Genomic DNA, 23,253 nt, shown 5'->3' with positions numbered 1-23,253 from the left:
TATCTTGATGAAGGGTAATGAAATTAAAGGATCCAAGTGTAAATCAGGTCCAAGATCTTGGGGTTTGACACTACATCTGAAGTCTTTGCCCAGTGCTTAATGTTGTGTGACCCAGTTGCTGAGTAGGGTTCTTACGTACAGACAATACTGCATTGCAACTGCTGCTTTCCTTTTCAAGTTGAATCCTTTTCAAGAAGCAGGAGGGACATGGTTTAGTAATTCTGGAGGACCTCATGTTGCAGCTATTCAGTACAGATTCTCCTACAACCTTTAACAATGGTATCTGAGTGCCCTCCAGTAGGGTTTTTAAGTTTTTTGTATGTTTACACTTATGCTGTCTTTATGAGGAGAGAAAGGAGTATATGTAATGAAGTGTCTGTCCTCTTTTTGTTGCTTCCAACTAGTTTCTGTGAAAGATCTGTGTACCATGAAGACAAGGTTACAGTTGCTTACCCAGCTGAATTAAGGGACTATGAATGGCTGATAATATTTATTTTGGAATAGAAGTATTGCATACAATCTACTGGGAAAGCAAATACATTTTGTAATTAGAAGACTAAGAGATCCTAGGCCACATTCAAATTTACTTTAGTGAGTGTTGTGATCGTTGGAGGCATTAATACGTTACGAATTTGATTCAAACCACATTAGAGAAAGCCTATCAGTACTTAAAGGGGGCTTATAAGAGAGATGGCGGCAAACCTTTTAGCAGGGCCTGTTGCGACAGGACAAGAGGGAATGGTTTTAAACTAAAAGAGGGTAGATTTAGACTAGATATAAGGAAGAAATTTTTTACAATGAGTGTGATGAAACACTGGGACAGGTTGCCCAGAGAGGTGGTAGATGCCCCATCCCTGGAAACGTTCAAGGTCAGGTTGGAGGGGGCTCTGAGCAACCTGATCTAGTTGAAGATGTTCCTGCCCACAGCAGGGGGGTTGGACTGGATGACCTTTAAAGGTCCTTTCCAACCCAAACTATTCTGTGATTCTGTGATTCTTAAAATATTTCTGCATGCTTTTATTCCTATCTTAATGATGTTTACAGTACTTACCTAAATTTCTGGTGCAAATTCCATACACTGTTTTAACTTTTTAGGAAAGGTTAAATTTATGAAAAATATCAATCAGCAGTGTTTACTATGGTTCCTTTCTGTGTTTATTACCAAGAAGATTTGATATTTTGCCCAAACTGGGTCTGCATGAAAACCGGACTTTCTAAAATGCTGGTATCTCGTTGTTAATTTAAGTACTCTTTGTTGATGCGCACATGACGTTTCTACTGTGATTTGCTAATGAGTTACTTTCTCTAAGAAGCAAATATCAAAAAATTTCTTGTCACTTTCAGGTGAAATGATTCTTCCCCAGAAAATACTGGCTCCTCAAAACCAGATTTTTCAGAAAGCTCATGTATTTCAACATCCTTTTATTTACCAAGGTACCAAGTACTCTGGTGAAACGTGAGACACGGATTTGTGTGTGATTTGAACCAAACACATCAAGGACTTTAATGTGGGTTCTTTTATCCCAGCTGAATATGTTGACCATTTGCCTATTGATTGTTCTCAGGAAATACTCATTGTAATCAAAAGTTCTGTCCTGTTGTTCCCTTTCATTGAGAAATGAAAGAAATGCATAAAAAGAGAAATGTTCAGTTACAAAACTACAAAAAGAAAATAATTGCACTGTATTCTCCAGAATCACACAACCAGAAGTACCCTTGATTGTGTTAAGCACAGTAAAGCTAGCATACTTACACAATTATATTTTACACCAGTTCTAAGTCAATAGGAATTCATAATTCTTAATGTTGAGGTGTCACAGTCCTAGTGAAAGCTGCAGAGGAAACCAGATCTTACTAAAATACAAAAAGGGGTTGATTCCTTACCGTGCCTGAAGCAGGGAAGACCCAGAATCAGCCATGGCAGTGTGTCTCCTGGCTGCCTAGCCTTCATTCCATGTGAGCAAATTTCATACGCATCTAGTGTTAGGAGAACTTTTGTCTTTGTACCTTTCCTCCCTTTTCTTTCCCTCATGCAAGTTGCAGAGCTGCTGTCTGAAACATTGTGAACTGGTGGAGACATCTTCTGAGGATAGCTGCTCTGCTTTCATACTCTGGGCAGATGCACCCAACCACAGGTCCTTGGTGCTTTGGGATGTTCTGCTGTCAGAGAGCTGGGCTCCTTCTGTCCAAACTCCCCAGAGCTGTGCAAGCTGCAGAAAATTGTTGCCTTTTGTTGAATCATTGTGATGAACTTCCTCTTCATTGACTTCTTTTCATTTTAACATTGCACCTCTTACCCAGATGAGAAGCTAAAAGCGTTCTGCATAAAACCAGGAAATATTAATAATGTGTGTGCTGTGATAATTTCGAAGGTATTGCTGATTTATTGTTATCCATCGTTACTGAAAGTTATAAAAGTACTCACTTGCTTATTGAAAGCAGTAAAAATTGTCTTTGGTTGAAAGATGTAAACAACAATTTTTAATTTTGGCAGTGTTGCCTATTTTCAAATGAAAATCTAAAACCTTTCAAAAAGGAACAGCTGTGGGACAAAGTCATTCAGAGTCATAGACAGTGTTTTGATACCCTTGTATTTGAGCAATAAAAGGGCTTAAGTTATGGAACGTTTTCCAGGAAGAGCACTTTTCTTTGATATGCCTCTTTGTCAAAGAAAAAACCTCCCGAGACAAGGCTGCAGGTAATCTGATGCATACCTTATGTAGCCTGCTGTTGTCTTCAGAGCTGTCTGCTTTTTCTTGTCTATCATCCCAGAGAACTTACAATACTGAATGGTCATCTCTGTGAGTGCTGGCAAGTGGCTGCAGAGGAAACAGTAGCGGTATTGTACAAGGCAAGACATGTTAGTAGTATGGTTTTTTACTGAGTGAAAAGCTAATAAGTACATGACCAAATCCTGCTCCAGGGCTGTTGAAGTTACCGGGACTTTTGTCGTTGGCTCTTGGAGGTCAGGACTCCGTAACTCTGATAGAGAACAAGCCATAAAATCTGTGGACTTTTTTATGGACTGCTTTCCCACAAAATGTGGCAGAAAAATATTTCATCTTTTAACCAAAGTATGAGCCATATTCATACCCTGTCATCTATCCAAAATTGGGCTAATCTTCAGCTTTACAGCAGCTTTCTCCCATATAATGATGGGGTAATCTACAAAGGTTTATAACTCTCAGTGTTCCTGATTTTCCTGTCTTCATTCAAAATGAGCGCGAGCGGTATGATCACGCTTGTGGCTGGTGGTTATTATGCCTTGATGCTGGCGCATCTCTGCTTCCTAACAGCTGTTCTGGTGTTTTTTCTCTAGTTTCCATTTATGCTCTTTTGCTTCATTAAATAATCTTGATCCTAAACAGCAACTCAAAATTACACTACACCATGTTTATACATTATTAAATACTTAGAGGATATTATTTATTTTATCTTTTTCTTTTCCAGCTGTCGCATCCATTGAGGTGTTTCCGGTGTTTTCTCTTGTCTTTCCTGTAGTCTTAGTTGCCAGCCTAACAAAGCTGCGTGTTGATTTAAACACGCTTTTAGTACTGCAAGTGGGATGACCATCATTTCACCGCAAGTTCTGCAACGCAGTTGTTGCCGTGCTATACTTGGATCCCAACTGCTCTGAGTCCAATACTAGAATACAAGAATGCAAGTGTTGGTGTTTCCTAAAGTTAAGTGTAAATCAATAACAGAAAGCTGAAAATGCCCTGTCAGATTAACTGATGTCCCTTATTACTGGAACAAATTAACCATTAGTCAAGGACAGTGCTTTGCCATTACAGACTTTAGTATTTTCCCTGCGAAGTGGTGATTCTTCTCAGTAGAATGAAAAAGAAAACCAGTAAATGAGCTATTGAACAAGTAATAAGGCTCTATTTTAAATAGCCCCAAATTACTGAAGGCTTTTAGGACAGCTGTTCCCTCCCTTATCCTTTCAGGTATCTCGCTGCTTTAGCTGGGTAAGAGGAATTGCCGTCCGTGACTCGGTAGATTAGTCATGAGATGTTGGAGTCTAGTTTAACATTTGGTAAGAATTAACAATTGGTATTTTGACTGAATAAGTAGCTACCTGTATGCTTGGGACTGCCAGTGTCTATTCTAGATGGAACATGTTTCCGACCGATAGAAGTACAAGTCATGCATATGACAAGGGTTTGTTTTCTTAATTGAAAAGATTTGACTGTAATTTCATGTTTTCAAGTGTTTGCCTTAGAGATGAGAAGCACTTACATTTTTAGTTTTGCTTAACAGAGATAAAAATAGTTTGTTTATAGAGAAAACAGAAATAAAAGGAATTAAAATAAAAAAATTAAAATTAGGAGAAGTATTGGCAAGGATCGTGCCTATTTGCATATTCAATGAACATAGCAAGCTATAGAAAGCCAATTTGCCCATGCGGTATTTATTGTAACGTTTCACTTAAAATTTCAGTCGAAGAGCTAAACATGATAAGATAAAGAGAGGTGACCTCTTCTGTGACCGAGTCATACGAAGATAAAGGGTAAAAGTCTGGTTTGATATTCAGAGAATTAGGCAGCGGGTTACACTGACTGAATTACACCAAGATGTAATTTTCTGGTATGTGCTAAGAGAAGTGGCACAGTATCAAGATGTAGCAAATGGGATTACTTTCTGAAAAAATTGCGCACTGAGTTTAAAATGCTTATTTAAATGATACATTCAATATGGGGAAAAATGAAGGAAACAGCTGAGCCTGCAGTTATTTTATAAAATCTTACTGGTTTGTTGTGCTGTTCCCTTGAATTGGTCAAGGGAGCAATGTACGGTCGCACCCCGCTTTGCTAAGTGGCAGTTATTCCTGCACCACAGAGGACAAAGGACAACGGAGCATCTTCCCTATTGCATATTTTCCAGCACGTATTTCTTTCTGTGTAAGTAGAAATGCCAATATATGTGTACAAAAATGTGTATGGTGAAACCAACCTAACCCCCCTTTTTTTTAAGATGGCAACTTTCAAACTCGACAGTGAATAGTTTTATGATTAATCCTAACTTCTAGTGGACAAAATAGGGGAAAAGCTTTCTCAAGCACACATGGTACTTCAAGTAGTTGTGACCTGTTTCTTTTTTGTCCCCCAATGAGTCTAGTTTCTCTCCCCAGGGTGTCCTGTTTTCATGCCACTCCAGCACGTTCTCAGAACTGAACAGCTTTCTTACAGAGCAAGAATATGGTGTAATGTATTGTGGGTGGTTTGTTTTCTCAGTTTCATATTAAAAACACATGGAAACATTTATATGAGAAAACACAACTGAAGACTGCAGTAATGCTCCTATACTAGCAGTTTATGAAGCTTTGGAACTTAGGAATTCTGTTCTTTGGAGTGATAGGTGAGATTTCTTCTCGGTATCCGCACTGTTCCCGCACTTGCCCTTCCCTCATCTCGCTGCCCTGAATAGTCCCTTCCGCTTGCCTTGTTTCTCCTGCTCATTGCAGCTTCTCTAAAAATGAGCAGAAGTCCTGCTGCGAAGACTCAGCCAAAGAGGCTGTTTCTGAATGATTTCCATCACGGTATTTACGCAGGGCTCACTATAATTAAGTTAGCTTTCGTTGGCAATTCACCAGCACACCGAAATGTGTATTGTCTTCCCTAAGTCTTGCTCCTTGGGCTTGTGATACAAAGAAGATTTACGTTTTGAGACATTCTTTCTGTTATACCTGTGACTTTGGAGCATCATTGGTCCCTTTTACCTTGCAGTGTGCTTTTCTTGGTCTGCTTCTCTCCCACTATGTTCATGAATCACGATTTCATGTTGAGGCTCATGACCTGTAATACTGCATTTGATGATAGGCCTAGACACCACATGTATCCCAATCCTTTACATTTAATCTTTTATAAACTGAAGATTTTTTTCATTGTATAGAAATAGTGATTGCCAATTTGGTGACAACATTGGTTATTTCCATCTTGATTTCCAGTAGTTAGGTGGGTGGATAGGTAGATTGGTTATTTTAAGGTATTATAACATTTACAGTTACCTTATCATATGCAAAGATTTTGTATTAAGTTTTTTAACTGCTGGATATATTTCTAAGTTAGAAGTGAATACCTCTGCTATGTTAGAACTTGTTTCATTCAAACGAGAAAAGTTTTGGGAAAGCAGAGTGTAAAACACAGTTCTTGCAAATTCTATAAAGCACTCCTGAAAACTTATGTGAATATCACATTCACAGCCACCTATAGTTCATATTTGGTTTTATATCCAGAAAAACGTGAAAGAATTCTTTACTGAATTGTAGGCTTATGTAAGCTGTTAATGACATGGATCTGTTACTCACCGCTGTCACATATCTCTTGTAACAATTTTCTTGTAATAACCCATGACAGCCATAAAATTCTGGAATGAGATCTGGGCATAGGAGTAAAACCTGCAGTAAGTTCTCTTAGTCACATTCAAGATCGTCTGAAGTATAGCTTTTTTCTGCCTGACCTGGCCATAAACTGTTTTATTTTGCAAAAAAAAGTTATGTGCCTCTCAAAAAGAGTGAGACTTTCCTTCACATAGTTCAAAAAGTACTTTATTCCAATTAAACCTTTGTGACCGAGCATTCTGAGTATGTGGGAAGCAAATAAATGGCTCTGGGTGCTAATTTTTGTCCTTTTAGCTAAAAAGAATCTTCCAACTGCACGCTAAAAGCAAATGTTACTATGCCGTTGATACACAAAATCTTAAAATTTCATGTTTCCTGTAGGGACTTACCTTGGAAGCGCAAACTGCCCTTAAAACAGACATTGTTCCTTCAGGTTAGGAAGAACCTTGGCATTTCAGTCCTCCAACCAAAGTCAGAATTGACTACATGGTATATTGAAAATAATGTGTTTCTGAAGAGGCAGCAGCTGTTTTTTTAAATGGGATGTCCTTCACAATCTAAGCAAGCTTTGAATGCATCTAATTTTAAAGCCAACCAGACTGTGTACCCTCTCTCCTGCAACAGGATTTCTGAGTTTCAGGTCTGAGAATAAAGTGAGAGCTGCAAGTGAAAACTGAAATATGGTGGTAATGGCTTACCTTTCTAGGTGGCACTTCAGAAGCCTTAAAGCAAGTATTTGGGGACAGCAGGCCAGTCGTGTTGTGGCTCCTACAAAATATTGATGTCTCACAACTGAACTTGAACTGTTTCAGCATTTTCATACAGAAAGATTAGGTCCCTTCGTTTAGGCTTATATACATATGATCACAGGAAGCATTTCTCTGCTTCTTGAACAAATTTGTTATGGTATGCTTACTCTGACATCTAGAATCCAGTATATCACGCCAGTTAAAATAGCAATCACAAAACAATATCTTCTTTCCTTACATGTTTAGGAAAATATCTCCAACTTTGATATCGTCATGGAGTCTGATGAGGGCACCTTCAAGCCATCTGGACTGGGTTTTACTGGCAATGCTAAAGCTCGGGACATTGTGAAAGAAATCATGGCTCTGCTGCTGCCCATCAATGTTACGGATGTTTACGACAACGCAGATGGAACGGACATTGATTACTGGATGAGAGACGGGGTGCCTGGTGAGTGTGCTTTACAGTTGACACCGCTCCTCCCGTCCAGTGGCACGTCGGATGGGTGGTCTGGTGTTTTGAAAATAGTAAGAAATGCTGTCGTGGTTTAACCCCAGCCGGCCACTGAGCACCACGCAGCCGCTCGCTCACTCCCCCCAGGTGGGATGGGGGAGAGAATCGGAAGGGTAAAAGTGAGAAAACTCGTGGGTTGAGATAAAGACAGTTCAATAGGTAAAGCAAAAGCTGTGCATGCAAGAAAAGCAAAACAAGGAATTCATTCACTACTTCCCATCGGCAGGCAGGTGTTCAGCCATCTCCAGGAAAGCAGGGCTCCATCACGCGTAACGGTTACTTGGGAAGATAAACGCCATCACGCTGAACGTGTCCCCCCCTTCTTCACCCAGCCTTATATGCTGAGCATGACGTCATATGGTATGGAATAGTCCATTGGCCACACTCCCTCCCAGCCCCCCGCGCACCTGGCAGGGCACGAGAAGATGAAAAGTCCTTGACTAGTGTAAACCCTACTTAGCAACAACTAAAGCATCAGTGTGTTATCAACATTATTCTCATACTACATCCAAAACACAGCACTATACCAGTTAATAGGAAGAAAATCAACTCCAACCCAGCTGAAACCAGGACAAATGCTTTCTCTCGAGGAGCAGAATTTATCGTAGGTAAAATACGGAAATGTTAAAAGGTGACCAACAGAAATAGGACATAAAGTGCATTTGAGCTGCAATTTAATAATGGTATAGATTATACATAGCATAACATGCCTAAAATCATCTTTTTGGCTTTAAGGATTTATAATAATTAATCCCAGACTGGTGGTTTATAAATAGTAAACTAAGGCGGAGGGGAATTCTCCAATGCAGAACAAATAATTTTTTTATTATTATTATTTCAACTTAGAAATACAGGGCTTTTTCTCCCTGTTTTATACGCTCAAGAAACCATGTTTTTGAGACGTGACATTTAAAAGGTTATGGGGTATTAAGGTATGCTAAAGGGGTAAAATTCTGCAAAGTTTGAACTGGTTTAGGGGTTTGTTTGGAGTATTGTATCTGGCTCCCAGTGAGGAGCAGCTTGTTGGCAAAGAGACTTGCGGGCTGTGAGAGAGATCCACTGCTGGCAGCCTCCCTGTGCAGAAGACCCCACATTAGCACGGGGGCTTGCAGAGCACAAGAGTCCCAATTAGAGGCCAGTCTGGGTGAAGCCTTAGTGAATTTCCATGGTAGTTTCCACACTTGAATAATAGTAGAAAGAAAAAACTTTCATAACACTGATATTTAAAAAATTACGATCAGTTTTAAAATTTTAAGGTTCTTTTTCTCCGGTGTTTTATGACTGAAGAAGGCTGGTGCATTTCTCATGCTAGTTCTACTAGTAGCTACTACATGCTTAGAATCTCTTAATATTTGATTCACTGCCTTGTTTTTCACGTGATCTTGTGGAAGATGCAGTGGGTCATGGAATATATGCTTGTTATGTATGGTCAGAACCCTTTGCTTCTCACTCACCTGAGGCATACAATGATACCATAAAGTTGACTGCCTCGAAAAATATACAGATATCTAATTTTCAAAGCAAAATATCTATGCTGGGCAAGAAGTATGGATGAAGGGATATTGTTAAACAGCTAGGGATTCATCTTCAGCTGGTGTGCTGCTTTCCAGGTGAGGTGCAAGCTGTTCGGTGCGATGTCATACATGACACTGGTGTGCACTCAGGTTCCTAGGCTCTGTAAGCCTCTGTAAGATGCCTCTGCACCTTACATGAGCATTAGGACCATGTGCTGAGTTGAGCTGAGAAACTGTAAGCTCTGCTGAGAGGCTATAGCCATGCATTGCCCTCCACAGCCAGTAAGTGCCTGTGCAAAGACGTCTGGTCCAGAATTTCAGACCAACATGTCTGTGCTGTAGTTGGAATATGAGAACTCACCATACAGCCCGTGTTTAGAAAATGCAGGTGTATCGGAATGATTTCCTAGGTAAGGTGTTGGGGACAGAACGTGGAGGACATCACAGTCAGTCATCGGGGACTTCCATTGTGCTTCCCATCTGAGGGTGATAGATTATGGAAGGAGAGAGAAGAATTTAGCATTCAAATGCCTTGTTTTCAGTTGATAATGTGAGTGGTGCTTGTGATGACAGTGTGTATTGAGCTTTTTTCATCAGCTGAGGTGCACCTGGAGCATAAACAGCTACAGCTTGCTGTGGTCCTCTTGATTAGTCACCTGGGCTACATGTGTAAAGTACACTCGGCGGGAGCAGGCCAGAAACAGGAGCCCTCTCCCATGGTCATCCGTACTCCTCAGAAAGCATAAACTATGAAAAATATCATAAACTATAAGAGCAAACTTGGGAAAGTATAAATACACCAGAACCAAGACCTCAGTTTCTAAATAAAACTGATTTGCTTTCCTATTAAAAATTTGGCACATTAATTGATGGTGGATTTTTTTGCTGTCTGAAGCTTCGATTCATTTAACTTCACGTTAAGCAAATAACAAAGTGTTCTCGCAGCATAAAGGAACAGTGATTCTTTTTTTCCCCATCGTACCCCAGTGGGAAGGAATTAGCTCCACTAAAAGTATTTCGGCTGCTTTAGATTGTATTTCATACTGTACCAGGGAGAAGTCTATGATATCTTGTAATCTTCACGCCTTGTCTGCAGTATTCTCACTGCTCGAATGAGCCCTTATGGTATATAATAACATTGGAACAAATTGAACACACTGTAACAGCTTTCATAATTTTGTCCAATTTAAACAAGCAGTCAAGTGTTGACACTTCATCAATTTTATTTAAATATTTTCTTGAAAATACGCTTGGTGGCTTTGTTTCTGCAACAGTGAGAGAAAATATGGTGTACTTCTGGAACAATAAGAATGGTTTCTGACATAATTTCTCTAGAATTTTTCTCCTTTTCGGCGTTAAATAGATTCTGGGATTCACCTTTTTAGATGCTAATAAAATTCTGCTCCTTTTGGTCTGAAAGATCCACAGAGGGCAACAGTATGTGTGTTTTTCAGAGCTGTTCATAGCTGCTCCTGAGACAGGCGAAGTGACTCTGGCTCCTTACTCTCTGCTATTTCTAGCATGTTTATTTTTAATGGGCATGCAATGAAATGTTATTTGTAATGTTACTTAAACGTATTTGCAAGAAAACAGCAGTGACTATTCTGAGATTTTAGAATGAGAGAGGCCAGGACAGAGTGCTTTGCCAACTGTAAACTGAAGCTTAACTAATACCTCTAAAGCACAAGCAAGATGATCTGCACCAAACACAGCAGTTTAATGCTTTGTGACTGTGGAGTATTAGAAATATTTCTGTCAGTGGCCTTTACATTGGATTATTTTGAGAACAGTTCAGCCCAGCAATGAGGAATGTCTGTAGCTGTGTTTTTCTAGTGATGGCCAGTTTTCAGCTACTGAAAATATTTGTATAACATTTGTTTTGCTTTTTCATGAAGCATAAATCAAATGAAATGGGGTTTTTGTGGTGTCGTATTTTATGCTGTGGTTTCGCAGTTTGAGGTGACCATTGGTCCTAAGACTGCTCCTTTATTAATTATCAATTATCTTCCTCAGCTTTCTTTGTAAGAGTTCAATTACATATTTGTTTTTAGTTAGGGATACATCTAAACTGTGGCACATAAAGCTGTTCCTTTCCAACACTAAGTCCTAATCAAGTTAGGCCAGAATTTGCAAATATAGGTGGGAAGACAGGTTGGTTGGGTTTATTTGTTTGGTTTCTTTGCATGCTTTTTCACAACAGGCTTCTTCAGTGTCTGAAAGGGTTAAAAAACCATTAAGCAAGCCCTGCTAGACCAGTGCTCAGGTATTTTTCTTGAAAAAGCAAGGTATCTGATGCTCACAAGGATGCTTCGAACATGATTTAGACCATTTCCTAAGGTAATAGCACTGGGGCTGAGTCAGCCTTCTCTGTAAACCTTCAGAACCTCTTTTTCAAACTGGCAACCTATCACAAGTGGGGTCCTCCAGGGATTGATATTGAGCCCAACGCTGTTTAATATCTTCATAAGTGATCTGGATGATGGGATCAAGTGTATCCTGATAAATTTTGCTGATGATACCAAACCGAGTGGGAAAGTGGACACTTCGGAAGGACGAGCCACCCTGCTGGGAGACCTGGACAGGTGGGAAGAGTGGGCTAACAAGAACCTTATGAAGTTCAACAAGGACAAGTGTAAGGTCTTGCACCTGGGAAAACATAATCCAGGAGTGCAGCACAGGCTGGGATCTACCTGGCTGGGGGCAGCTCTGTGGAAAGGGACCTGGGGGTCTTGGTGGACAAGAAGCTCAAGATGCGTGAACAGTGTGCTTCTGCGGCAAAGGAAGCCAACAGGATGCTGGGTTGCATCAACAAGGGCATCACCAGCAGAGATAAAGAAGTCATTATCCCACTCTATTCAGTGCTTGTCAGGCCACACCTGGAATACTGGGGTCAGTTTTGATCCCTGCTATGCAAAAAAGACGTGCACAGGCTGGAGAGGGTCCAGAGGAGGGCCACAAAGGTGATCAAAGGACTGGGAAGCCTACCACATGAGGAAAGGCTGAGAGAACTGGGTTTGTTCAGCCTTGAGAAAAGAAGGCTTAGGGGAGACCTTAACCCCATGTTCCAGTATTTAAAGGGGTGCCTACAAAGAAGACAGTGACTTCCTTTTTACAAGAAGTCACATGGAAAAAATGAAGGGTAATGGGTACAAGTTACTCCCTGGGGAGATTCCGACTGGACACAAGAGGAAAATTTTTCACAATGAGAACAATCAACCATTGGAATAATCTCCCCAGGGAAGTGGTGGATTCCCCAACGTTGGACACTTTTAAGATTCAGCTAGACAGCATGCTGGGCCATCTTGTCTAGACCATGCTTTTGCCAAGAAAGGTTGGATCCTTGAGGTCCCTTCCAACCTGGTATTTTATGATTCTATGAAACTGAGAAAGGGAAATGAAGTGATTATTCGTGTTATGATATCCAGTGCAGTGAACATTAGTTCAGCTTTAGGTGTTAGGGGAGAGGAAAACGGGTGCTCTCCTATTTTTGCAGAGGGGAGGCTGTTGCGACACAAAATTTCTAGGAGAGCTGGTTCAAGGATGCTCCTTTCTGCCAGGCTTGTTGGGGAGGTTATCTGTTGCTGCAGTGCTTATGATGGGAACACTTGTCTGTTAGGAACTGCGCTGTATTTGAGATCGGGCTGACCCAGGACATCAAACAAGTCCCCAAAGGCATGTGGCAACTCCTCTATTTAAAATTCAACCAGTGACCTAAAGGTGAAACTCCTTTTTACAATGTCACTCTGAACCTTGATGGTTGTTCGTGTGTCTCTGTCTCCACAGTGATGGTGTCTTGCTTTTTTGTTACATTACACAAGAGGAGGAATTATTCTTCCAGAAACTAATAAACCAGTAGTTCATCTAACTTTAATGTTTCTTCAGAAATCAAAAATTCATTGCTAACCCAATCTATTAGTCATTTTCTCAGAGGTGGCAAACAAATGCTATCATACATCATTTCTCTCATTTTTATATTTTCATAGTGCTTCTTTATTACCTTAATCTAAAATAAGATGTATTTCGGCCTTAGACACCAGACTTTGACATGCACTATTTCCTTTCTTACTATGTAAGAGATCAAATCCTTCAGTTCCACCCCTTTTCCAGAGCATGCTGCCCCCTCATCCCTCAGTCCCCATCATCCTTTGTAGCGCCAAACTCCTGCTGAAATGCTTGAGCCAAGCCAGCTCCTCTGCTAGGTGTCAGCCAGAGGTGTGTTTGAGAAAGGGAAAACTCCCTTACTTAAGGTTGTCAGCTTATGAAGAATTGGGTAAACTCTCCCAAATTATAAGTGGGTAAACTCCGTTCACTCTTGGCTGTATCACTGTTTGGAAGCAATACTCCACCGTGATGTATGAAGCATTGCCCCTCAGCGTACCTGCTTGATACTCTCTGCAGACTTGGGCAGACTCTTTGGATCCAGTTTCTAAGCTTCATTTTATTGCCAAAAGAATAAAAACTGGAAGGAGAAAAAGGAAAAATCACATTCACATTGTCTAGGACTTCATAGGCCAATGCTGAAAAGCCTTTGGCTTGATTGTACACAGGTAAGGGACTTTTCACTTGACAAAGACCTTCCTATGACATGAGGGAAAGAGAAAAAGGTTTCCTTAAAAATACACATTAAACTTAACTTCCTCACTTTAATATGTAGCATTCGTGTGATTCGTGATCCAAGATGTTCAGCGTAGGGTATCATGTGGAGAGCTCCAGTCATTTGACCAAATGACTAACACAAGTGAAATGTCTCCTGCTTGCTCATGGAGCAAAAAGTTGGACAAAACTCCTAAACACTACTCACAAAACTAGCTTTATGCATAGTGTTACAAGTACTGAAATAATTTTAGTTACTCCACAGTTGCTATGTTTTTATACTTGCTGAGTTCCCACTGCTCTGGACATGTGTTGAAGCACACTGCCAACACCAGAACTATGGGCCTAGTTTATTTTTGCGTGGAAATGAGGGGTAAGGGGCTTATGGTCTATGCCTATATCTTGCCTGAGTCTTGATATCAGCAAGTCTGACATATATCAGCACTGTTGTGTCACAATTAGCAACATTGTATTGCTTTTTGCAGGTCATTCATTTCCTTTTAAATATCTTATTTTATCATTCCGAAAGGAAATATGGTGAATGAGTGTGTTCCACTGCAGAAGTCAAATGTTCTGCAACTTGGGAGGTATTAAATTAAACCAGTATGCTAAGAGAACAATTATAATTGCTTGGCACTTAAAGAACCTACTCTAAGTGCTACAGCTATTAGAACCATTTAAAATCTTGATTGCAGAAAGAACTGTATGTATTAATCTGTAAAATAATTCATCTACGCTCTATTTTATCATTGTTCCATAAAAATGGGCTTTTGAAACTAGAAATTACTCTACAGTAATTAAATAAATTTAATATGCTGCAACTTTTTATGAAGGTGAATACCTTAAAAGGCTCATAGTTTAACATAATATCTCAGTTATATTAGCCTTTCATATGACCTTTTCTCCTTTTAATAAAGTTAATAAAGTCTTTGAGACTAACCATTTAATGAAAGGACTAGTCTGCAGATTATGGTATATTTTCATATTAGTTGTGCTATTTGACTACCAGACAAGCTTGGCTGTACTTTACATACAATTCTTTCCACCTTTGTTCTGCTTGGGCTACAGGCATATTGTTTTGGCATATTGGAGTATGGGACTACTTCTAATAAATTAACAGGAAGCATTGGAATTGCAAGTTTGTTCGTTTCATGTAGACTAGACACAGACCATGCAAATACTGGGGGGATAGTACTGTTGGAGAGAGGGATGGAGTGGGGTGATTAGGCACCCAATGCAAATTTTACTGGTAGTTTTAAGAGGGCTTCTGTCATATATTTCTCATTAGAGCATGCACGTCTCTAATGTGAGAGCACAGGGCGGTCCTGTCAAGTCAAAAATAATGTATCATCTTTGGGGCAAAATAATTCATGATTGTAGCAAATACTTGAAAACTGCTCATTCACACTTACTTTAACAAAAATGAAGACTATTTCTGAATGAACTTACTGAAGTCTACCTTAACTATGAACTCCCACTGTTCAGTAATATGTTTTAAGAGTAATTTATTAGAGACTGATAAAAATACTAAGAAGAGAAAGGTTGACACAATCAATTGCAAATGCTGCAATTAGTAGCAGGTAGTACTAAGTGGTTTTACTTCACTCAATATTAGTGACATTTTAGTGAGAGCAAGATCAAAAGAGAACTACAGGAAGACTTGAAAGTCTAGAAATCGTACCTTACAGTGAGAAACGGGAGACGCTAAATCTCTCTTTGTTTATGCAAAACTATGTTAAGCGATGACTCAACTATAGCATACATATTAGGCTGGGAAGCGATTTTTCTAATTAGAGCACCTTTCTCCTTTGTGTTAAAAAATAGTCCATTAGCAATTCAGTCTATCTGAGTCTAAACAAATTCAAAGTGGAAGAAAGCAAACGCCTTCTCCCAATAAGGTTAGTGAGCTACAGAAGCACCTTGCAGACTTGGTGAATTCTCCATCGTTTTGAAAGTGTAAAAGAAGACTTGGGTGTCCTTCAAAAAGTAAAGGGTAATTCAAGCGGGAGGATTGGGCTTGATGCGGTAGTTACAAGGTGAGGTTCTTTGCCATGTGTTATTCAGAAGGTGTGATTAGATGGTAATGGGTCTTGCCGGCCTTAAAAAATCTGTGAATCTGCCAGTAAATCTTACAAGTATTTTCCATAATGAAATGCTTCCTTCCCCATTTAATCCTCACCTATTTCAAACAGACTAGCTTTTTGAGTATCTAAAGCCCTTGTCTTTGATTTGTACAACATTTAGATAATGCTAGTTACAATTTAAAAAGTAGAACTATTGTTAACTTGCCAATCCCAGAAGAAATTTGAACTGTGAAACCAAAAATATTTGCAAAACTCTAACATTGCTGAACAGCTTGAATTTCTTACTTTATTTCTAATTATTCTCTTTTCTTCAGTATCTGTGATGCATTTTATTTGGCAAAGTTTTCTTGGTGGTCACAAGCTAAGAATTAGAGCACGTGGGTTAAGAAGCTGATATTACATAGCACTTAAATTTATCTTTAAAAAGAACTGAGGCAAGGCAGCTTTAAAATAATCTTACATGAATATTACAATAAATTAGTTTGAATTACTAACATTCTGATTGGCTTTTAGAATCCTAGAAGAAGTAAAATTGTTCCAGTGCATTCAACACTGTACAAATACTAAATAAGCTCATTAATCTAGTAATGAAAATTTAAATTAAGGTGTTTCAAATAAAATCGTATATTCTAATGGTTCTTTCACTTTTTGGCTAGTGGACTTTTTTCTCTTAAAGATATTTTGTCACTCTTCCTTCCATGAATATCAGTAAGGTTGAATTTTTTCCCTACCTCTAGATGCATCCTCTTAAAAAAGTTACATGAGTTGGATTGATGTAAAAGACCCTGTTATTAAATAGGTTCCTTCTGTAAGCACACAAAATTCCTAAATGTTTCAAAAATCATCAATAAATTTGCTTCTGCCGTTCACCTTGTTAGTAGGAGAATATGCTCTGTCTCAGGAAAAAAAACCACTGAAAATATCTAACTGAGAATCTCATTTGGATTTGGGGTGTGGTTGTTTTTATTCTGGCTGTGCCTCTGAGGGGCTTATTAATTCTCTATTGTTTGTTGCGTAGGAAAGCTGAATTCTGTTTCTGTGGGTGGGAATATTCTTTTCATATGGAAGCATTTGCCATTTGTTGATCCTAAAAAACCAAGTGTCCTACATTAACACACAGAGCTCAGTGTTAACATGTTAAATATGCAGTTTGGAAGTACGAGTTAGTTAAGCCTTATTCCTAGAACTGTCCCCGACTGAAGCTGAAGCTCATGCAAATAATGAAGTAAATAGGGAAAAAAAAAGGATTTAATTTGTGTTCTGTAAGGAAGTTGGAGGCGGAAAGTGTTTGCCAGTGGAAAAGGGTGAAACTAAATGTGATTCTCTCCACTTTTTATTTTACCTTTTTGGAATTTTGACTGTATGAAAAATAAGGCACATTCATAGTGTGGAAATGTCGGGAGATTTCTGACCAAATGTGTAATGATCCAGAACGGCTGTTAGGAGCAACAGCTGAGATATCTGTGGATTTGTGGATTTCATTCCTGGAAAACACACCGTAATGGCATCAATATTAAAAACTGAATAAAAAATAAATTGTTCAGTAGCATTCCAGGAAGACCACGTGTAAGCTGCTCTTGATAGGAGGGAAACAGGTTACATGGATTAAGATCTGGCTTGCAACTCTCCAAGTAGTTTCCTGTATGAAGTCATATGATGAGTGTTTCTAATAGGATTCTTCAGGGCTTGGTACATCCTCAACTATTCAGAGTTTCCATTGGTGGTTTGGAATCAAGTTTAAAATTACAACAAAACACAGCTGATGTAATTGCTATTGGAATGATAAAGAATGATGAGAACAAGCTGATCATCCGGCCAGGGTAATTATGTTAGTGTGACTAACTCTGTCCACTTTGTTCACACCTTTCTTGTACTGGAGGCCCAAAAGAATCATAGAATCATATAGAATCATAGAATCATTAAGGTTGGAAAAGACCTCTAAGATCATCGAGTCCAACCATCAACCCAACACCACCATACCCACTACACCATGTCCCTAAGGGCCTTATCTACATGTCTTTTAAATACTTCCAGGGATGGTGACTCCACCACTTCCCTGGGCAGCCTCTTCCAAGGCCTGACCACTCTTTCAGTAAAGAAATTTCTCCTAATGTCCAATCTAAACCTCCCTTGGCACAACTTGAGGCCGTTTCCTCTCGTCCTATCGCTGGTTACTTGGCAGAGGAGACCAACACCCACCTCGCTACAACCTCCTTTCAGGTAGTTGTAGAGCGCGATGAGGTCTCCCCTCAGCCTCCTCTTCTCCAGACTGAACAACCCCAGTTCCCTCAGCCGCTCCTCATAAGACTTGTGCTCCAGGCCCTTCACCAGCTTCGTTGCCCTTCTCTGGACACGCTCCAGCACCTCCATGTCCTTCTTGTAGTGAGGGGCCCAAAACTGAACACAGTATTCGAGGTGCGGCCTCACCAGTGCTGAGTACAGGGGCACGATCACCTCCCTACTCCTGCTGGCCACACTATTTCTGATACAGGCCAGGATGCCATTGGCCTTCTTGGCCACCTGGGCACACTGCCGGCTCATGTTCAGCCAGCTGTCAACCAGCACCCCCAGGTCCTTTTCCTCTGGGCAGCTTTCCAGCCACTCTTCCCCAAGCCTGTAGCGTTGCCTGGGGTTGTTGTGGCCGAAGTGCAGGACCCGGCACTTGGCCTTGTTGAACCTCATACAGTTGGCCTCGGCCCATCGATCCAGCCTGTCCAGGTCCCTCTGCAGAGCCTTCCTACCCTCCAGCAGATCAACACTCCTGCCCAACTTGGTGTCGTCTGCAAACTTACTGAGGGAGCACTCGATCCCCTCGTCCAGATCATTGATAAAGATATTGAACAGGACCGGCCCCAAAACTGAGCCCTGGGGAACACCGCTCGTGACCGGCCGCCAACTGCATTTAACTCCGTTCACCACAACTCTCTGGGCTCGGCCGTCCAGCCAGTTTTTTACCCAGCGAAGAGTGCACCTGTCTAGGCCGTGAGCCGCCAGCTTCTCCAGGAGAATGCTGTGGGAGACAGTGTCAAAGGCTTTACTGAAGTCCAGGTAGACCACATCCACAGCCTTTCCCTCACCCACGAGGCGGGTCATTGCATCAGAAGATGCAATATTTAGAAAAAATCACTTTCTTGGACCTGTTGGCTACCCTATTGCTAATGTAGCCCCTATTGCTAATGTAGCCCTTCGCTGCCACAAGGTCTCACTGATGCCGCTTGTCCAGCAGGGCCTGTTGGCCCTGTTCTGCAGAGCTGCCACCCTGCCGGTGTGCCTCCAGCCCCCGCTGTTGCAGTGGGTTGTCCTGTTGCAGTACGGGACTTTGGTTTTGTCTTTGCTGAATTTTCTGAGGTCCTTGTCAGGCCACTCCTGGATTTTGAGCTCTCTGAACAGCAGCTCTGCCTTCCAGCATACACAACTGCTCCTTCCACAAATTTCATGAAGGAGTGGGCCATCCCTGTCGTCTGCGTCATTGCTGAAGAGGGTACTGGCCTGGCATTGACTCCTGAGGGTCACGCTACTCATAACCAGCCACCAGTTAGACCTCAAACTGTTGATGGCTGCCCTTTGAGCCCAGTGATCTGGTCTGTTTTCCACCCACTTTTATTCCACCCCTTCAGTCCATAATTTTCGTGGGGACTGAGGTTAGTTCGTTTGGCTTATAATTCTCTGGATCCTGCTGGGTTTTTTTTTTTACAACGGGCATAACATTTGCCTTTTTTCAGTCATTGGGGACTTCCTGTGATTGCCACAACTTTTCTGAGATGAGATGATAGAAAGCAACCTCTCAGTGGCATTGGCCAGCTCCCTCATGCAGCCCATCCAGCACCATTAACTTGTATTTGCCCCATTTACTTAAACAATCCCTAATTTAATCTTCCTATACCATGAGTAGTATCTGTTCCCCCTTCTCCCCACCTCTGCTGCCAGGCAGAGACCTGAGAGTTACTTTAAAGTTTAAACCACAGCTATTACTATCTTACTATTCCTTAGTTACTCATTATAGCTAATATAGGAAATAATATAGCACTTCCACAGCATTTTTTCCCAAGCAATCTAGAAGTTTTACATGGAAAGGAGGCTGTAAAAACATCTTGACTGACTGTGCAGGGCACATTGGGGTTTTGAATCAAGTATGTTTTTGATCCAGGAAGCTTTTTAGTGACAGAGCTTTAGATATTACTCAGAAAACTAGTCTCTTCCTTAAGCAGCAAAGTCATCGTGCTTGCATTTGCAGGTGATATTTTAGGTGTAAATGTCTGAGGCTTAGAAATCATTTATAGAGACATCTTCCTCAAAGGAGCAAGTTCAAAATTATTTCAGTGGCACTCTCTCCAGGAAATTGTAACATTTATAAACTTCAGAATGGGAACCCATTTAACTGTGTGTCTTCAAAACTGATTCCACAGATTTGGTCCACAGTGCTACTGAATTTCTGAAGAGCAGAATTTATTGAGCACCTTTTTTTTTTCCCAGATATCCCTCTTTCCAATGAGTCTATGTGTGTTTTCATGTAATAATTCCAGTCAATTCAGCCAAAAAAGCACTAAGTGTGAAAGAAACTGAATATACATTTGTATTTTGTAGCGACAAATCCTCAAGAAAGGATCATGGGCTGCATAAGAATGCTAGAGAGAAGGTACAGGTACAGGCTCCAACATGAGCTGCCATCATCACCTAACAATTTTATGCTTCCTCACTTTCCCTAAAGATAGCAGTTACATGAGGGGTGCTGAGGAGCTACTTTTTGACTGTAAGGTGCAATGAAGAGGAAGGAGTCTTCATTACCTTGCTAATTAAGCTGGCCCGTCTTCTGCTGGAATCATCAGACCTTGCATTTATTTAGCACAAGAGCAGCTTTTCCTGATCAAATGTTATGGATGCGTGTAAAGAAAATAGTGGCGAATGTGGAAGGAGCTTCCTACAAATGTATTTTAGGGACACGTAAACAAATCTGTCTGCAAGGACAAAGCATGCACCTCAACGCGAGCAGCAGTTTATTCAAGTTCTCCATCTAAAGAGCCAGAAAACCTAATTAAGAATTATTATCCATCAGGGCCAGTCTGTCCACAGCTCTCGGCTGTTTGCAGTGCCCGTGACAGCGGTGTCTCAATCACCATGTAGGGCTTGGAAATCCACCAAAGAAAATGGGCACTTTTCCTGTTGCTTAGCTGGCTAAACTGGATTTTAAAACAGTTCAGTTCTACTAACTATATTAAACCCGAGTAATTACCTTCTGGGACAGCAGAATTTTTGTAGATGTTGCTGCTGTTTTTAAAGAAAGTTGAAGTAAAGAAATAGCTGAAAGCAGGGATTTTCAGACTCTGGTCTCCAGACTCCTGAGGGATTGTGGATTACTGGTAAAAATGTACAACTTCTTCTGCTACTAAGAAGCAAGCAAGTTTGTTGTCAGTGGGCTTGATTATCCATCTGTTGTCGGTTGGGATCATCCATGTCTTAGAAAATGTTTATGGATTTTAAAATTGGAAGCAGTGGAAAACCATTAATGTGGCATTGCGGAGGGGAAAGAAGTTGAGCAGCTTGGTTTCTCAAAGGGTAGATTCTCCATCCCTACAAGCAGAGACATGATGGTTTAGAGTATTGGCATTTTTACAGCTATTCCCAATTCCCTCGAGGATGGGTACCGTACAAACACCTCACTGGCTGGAAGCTACTGAAGGAACTTACAAAAGTAAATTAGATATACGAGACAGAAAAACCAAAATAATTTGAGGATAGAGGTTATTGTGAAGAATCCTGAAGTAAAGTGTTTTTACCTAAACAAGGGTTGTCTGGATTGCCTGCCTGCTTCCCCCCCTCCCCAACTCCAAACCCACAGCAACAACAACCAAAGCACAGTGGAGGGTGCTTGGAGCAGGCTGAGAAACACAGTGCGCAGTTGCCCATCTCTGAGCAGACAGATGTGGAGAACCAAAAACTAAACTTGGCACTGGTGAAGTCATGGAAGTGATTTTCAAAATTTTTTATGCCTTGTATTCCCTAAATGGAAAACTTCTAGAGGTAGGATTTTTAGCAGTGTTTTGCACACTTACATGCGTTGCAGTTCATGTGAAATATTTAGGAGCGGGGCATTTTTCTGATGTAATTTTCTTATTTCTAGGCTGTCCATAACATGCAACGAGGTTACTCCAGAAGTTTGATGTCTAGTTTAATGCCGCATGCAAGGTCCACTTGGAATATCGATCCTGAATTTCCCTCTGCCTCCCAGGCAAACGTGGCTGTATTCATGGGTCAATTCAAGTGCCAGAGAAAGAAGATCTGTAGTCGGTTAAGGAGCTATTTCGGAAATGCCTACAAACAGATGAGATTTCAAAGAACCACAGAGCTGGCAAGAAGGTCTCTAGAGAGCCTCTAAACATCCTCCTTTCCAACAAGGTCTCACCAGTGCCTGTGTCATTTCTTTCATGTTTGTTTATACTGTTCGTGAAGACTTACTATAATGGAAACATTATAGACCAGTCGGACTGTCCCAGCACTATTCTTAGTGCTTAGGGAGGTTTTTCTAGTAGGTAAGCGAAGTCTTTCCTGCTGCAATTTAAGTGCATTAGCTTTCTTTTCTTTCGATTATGAACCCAGAGACATGGTTATTTCTTTCCTCTTGCAGCAGGCTTTTACGTGAAGTTGATCTTTTCCTTTCTTGGTCTAGTAGTTTATACTTGCCCCTACTGATCAACATCCTGGGGTTTTTTTAAGCATCTCCAGTTTGTGAGGGTTGCTTAACAAATTCTCATCTTGCCCTCAGTGTGCCTGCTGTACGTCCCTGGTTGGTGTCATCTCTTAGCCTAGGAAGACTCTACTCCATCGTTTTGGTCTATAATGAAAATATCAAATAGCCTCAGACCCCTGTGGTGCCTCACTCTGTACATCCTGCCATTTTTTACTCCCTAAGTACACTGTCCATCCAGTTTGGACCAACCTTATAATATACATCATTGTCTTTGTCTCTTCTGGTGTCCTCAGTGATTAACATAACTTCGAGCTTTTATACATGTTTTATGGGATGAGAAAGTTAGTTCAAAGGGAGCCATCATGTATACTGAGGATACAGACTGAGGTGCTGGATCATGCTGTATTCTGGTAGTATCTGGAGATCACAGTGCTTTTGTGACAGGCATGAAAAGCATTGATCCTAGGTGTATGTTTTGGGGTTTCTTCATAGTTAGAATGCATTGCAGAAGTAGTTTCTGTAGGTAGATTAGCTCTTTAAGCCTTTGAGGAAAGAAGGATATTGAGAAATGTTGATTTGCATAAACAAGATCTATTTTGATGAAATTTTAATAGAAAATAACGGAATGGTGAGTTCCAGTAAGAATAAGTATTTAGTTAAAATTTAGAACAATTATAGAAACTAATTTTTTAAGGTTTTTATTTCACATATGTATGAAGTCAAGAAAATGTGCATGATTGGAGTATTTGGTTTTACTGTTTTATTTCACTTTGT

The 23,253-nt window shown here is 40.5% G+C and overlaps 1 protein-coding gene across 1 annotated transcript in view; it reads left to right on the top strand.

Moving 5' to 3' along the window:
* CPQ (carboxypeptidase Q) overlaps nucleotides 1-23,253 on the top strand; it is a 169,845-nt gene that overhangs the window by 128,825 nt on the left and 17,767 nt on the right. Inside the window, exon 7 of the mRNA XM_075144589.1 lies at nucleotides 7,339-7,540. Coding sequence (XP_075000690.1) covers nucleotides 7,339-7,540 — 202 coding nt within the window. The remainder of the gene's footprint in view (nucleotides 1-7,338; nucleotides 7,541-23,253) is intronic.

This window comes from Calonectris borealis, chromosome 2, assembly GCF_964195595.1.
Source record: "Calonectris borealis chromosome 2, bCalBor7.hap1.2, whole genome shotgun sequence".
Classification (NCBI taxonomy): Eukaryota; Metazoa; Chordata; class Aves; order Procellariiformes; family Procellariidae; genus Calonectris; species Calonectris borealis.
The sequence above is the reverse complement of the archived record's forward strand: the minus strand, read 5'-3'. Positions and strand labels throughout refer to the sequence as shown.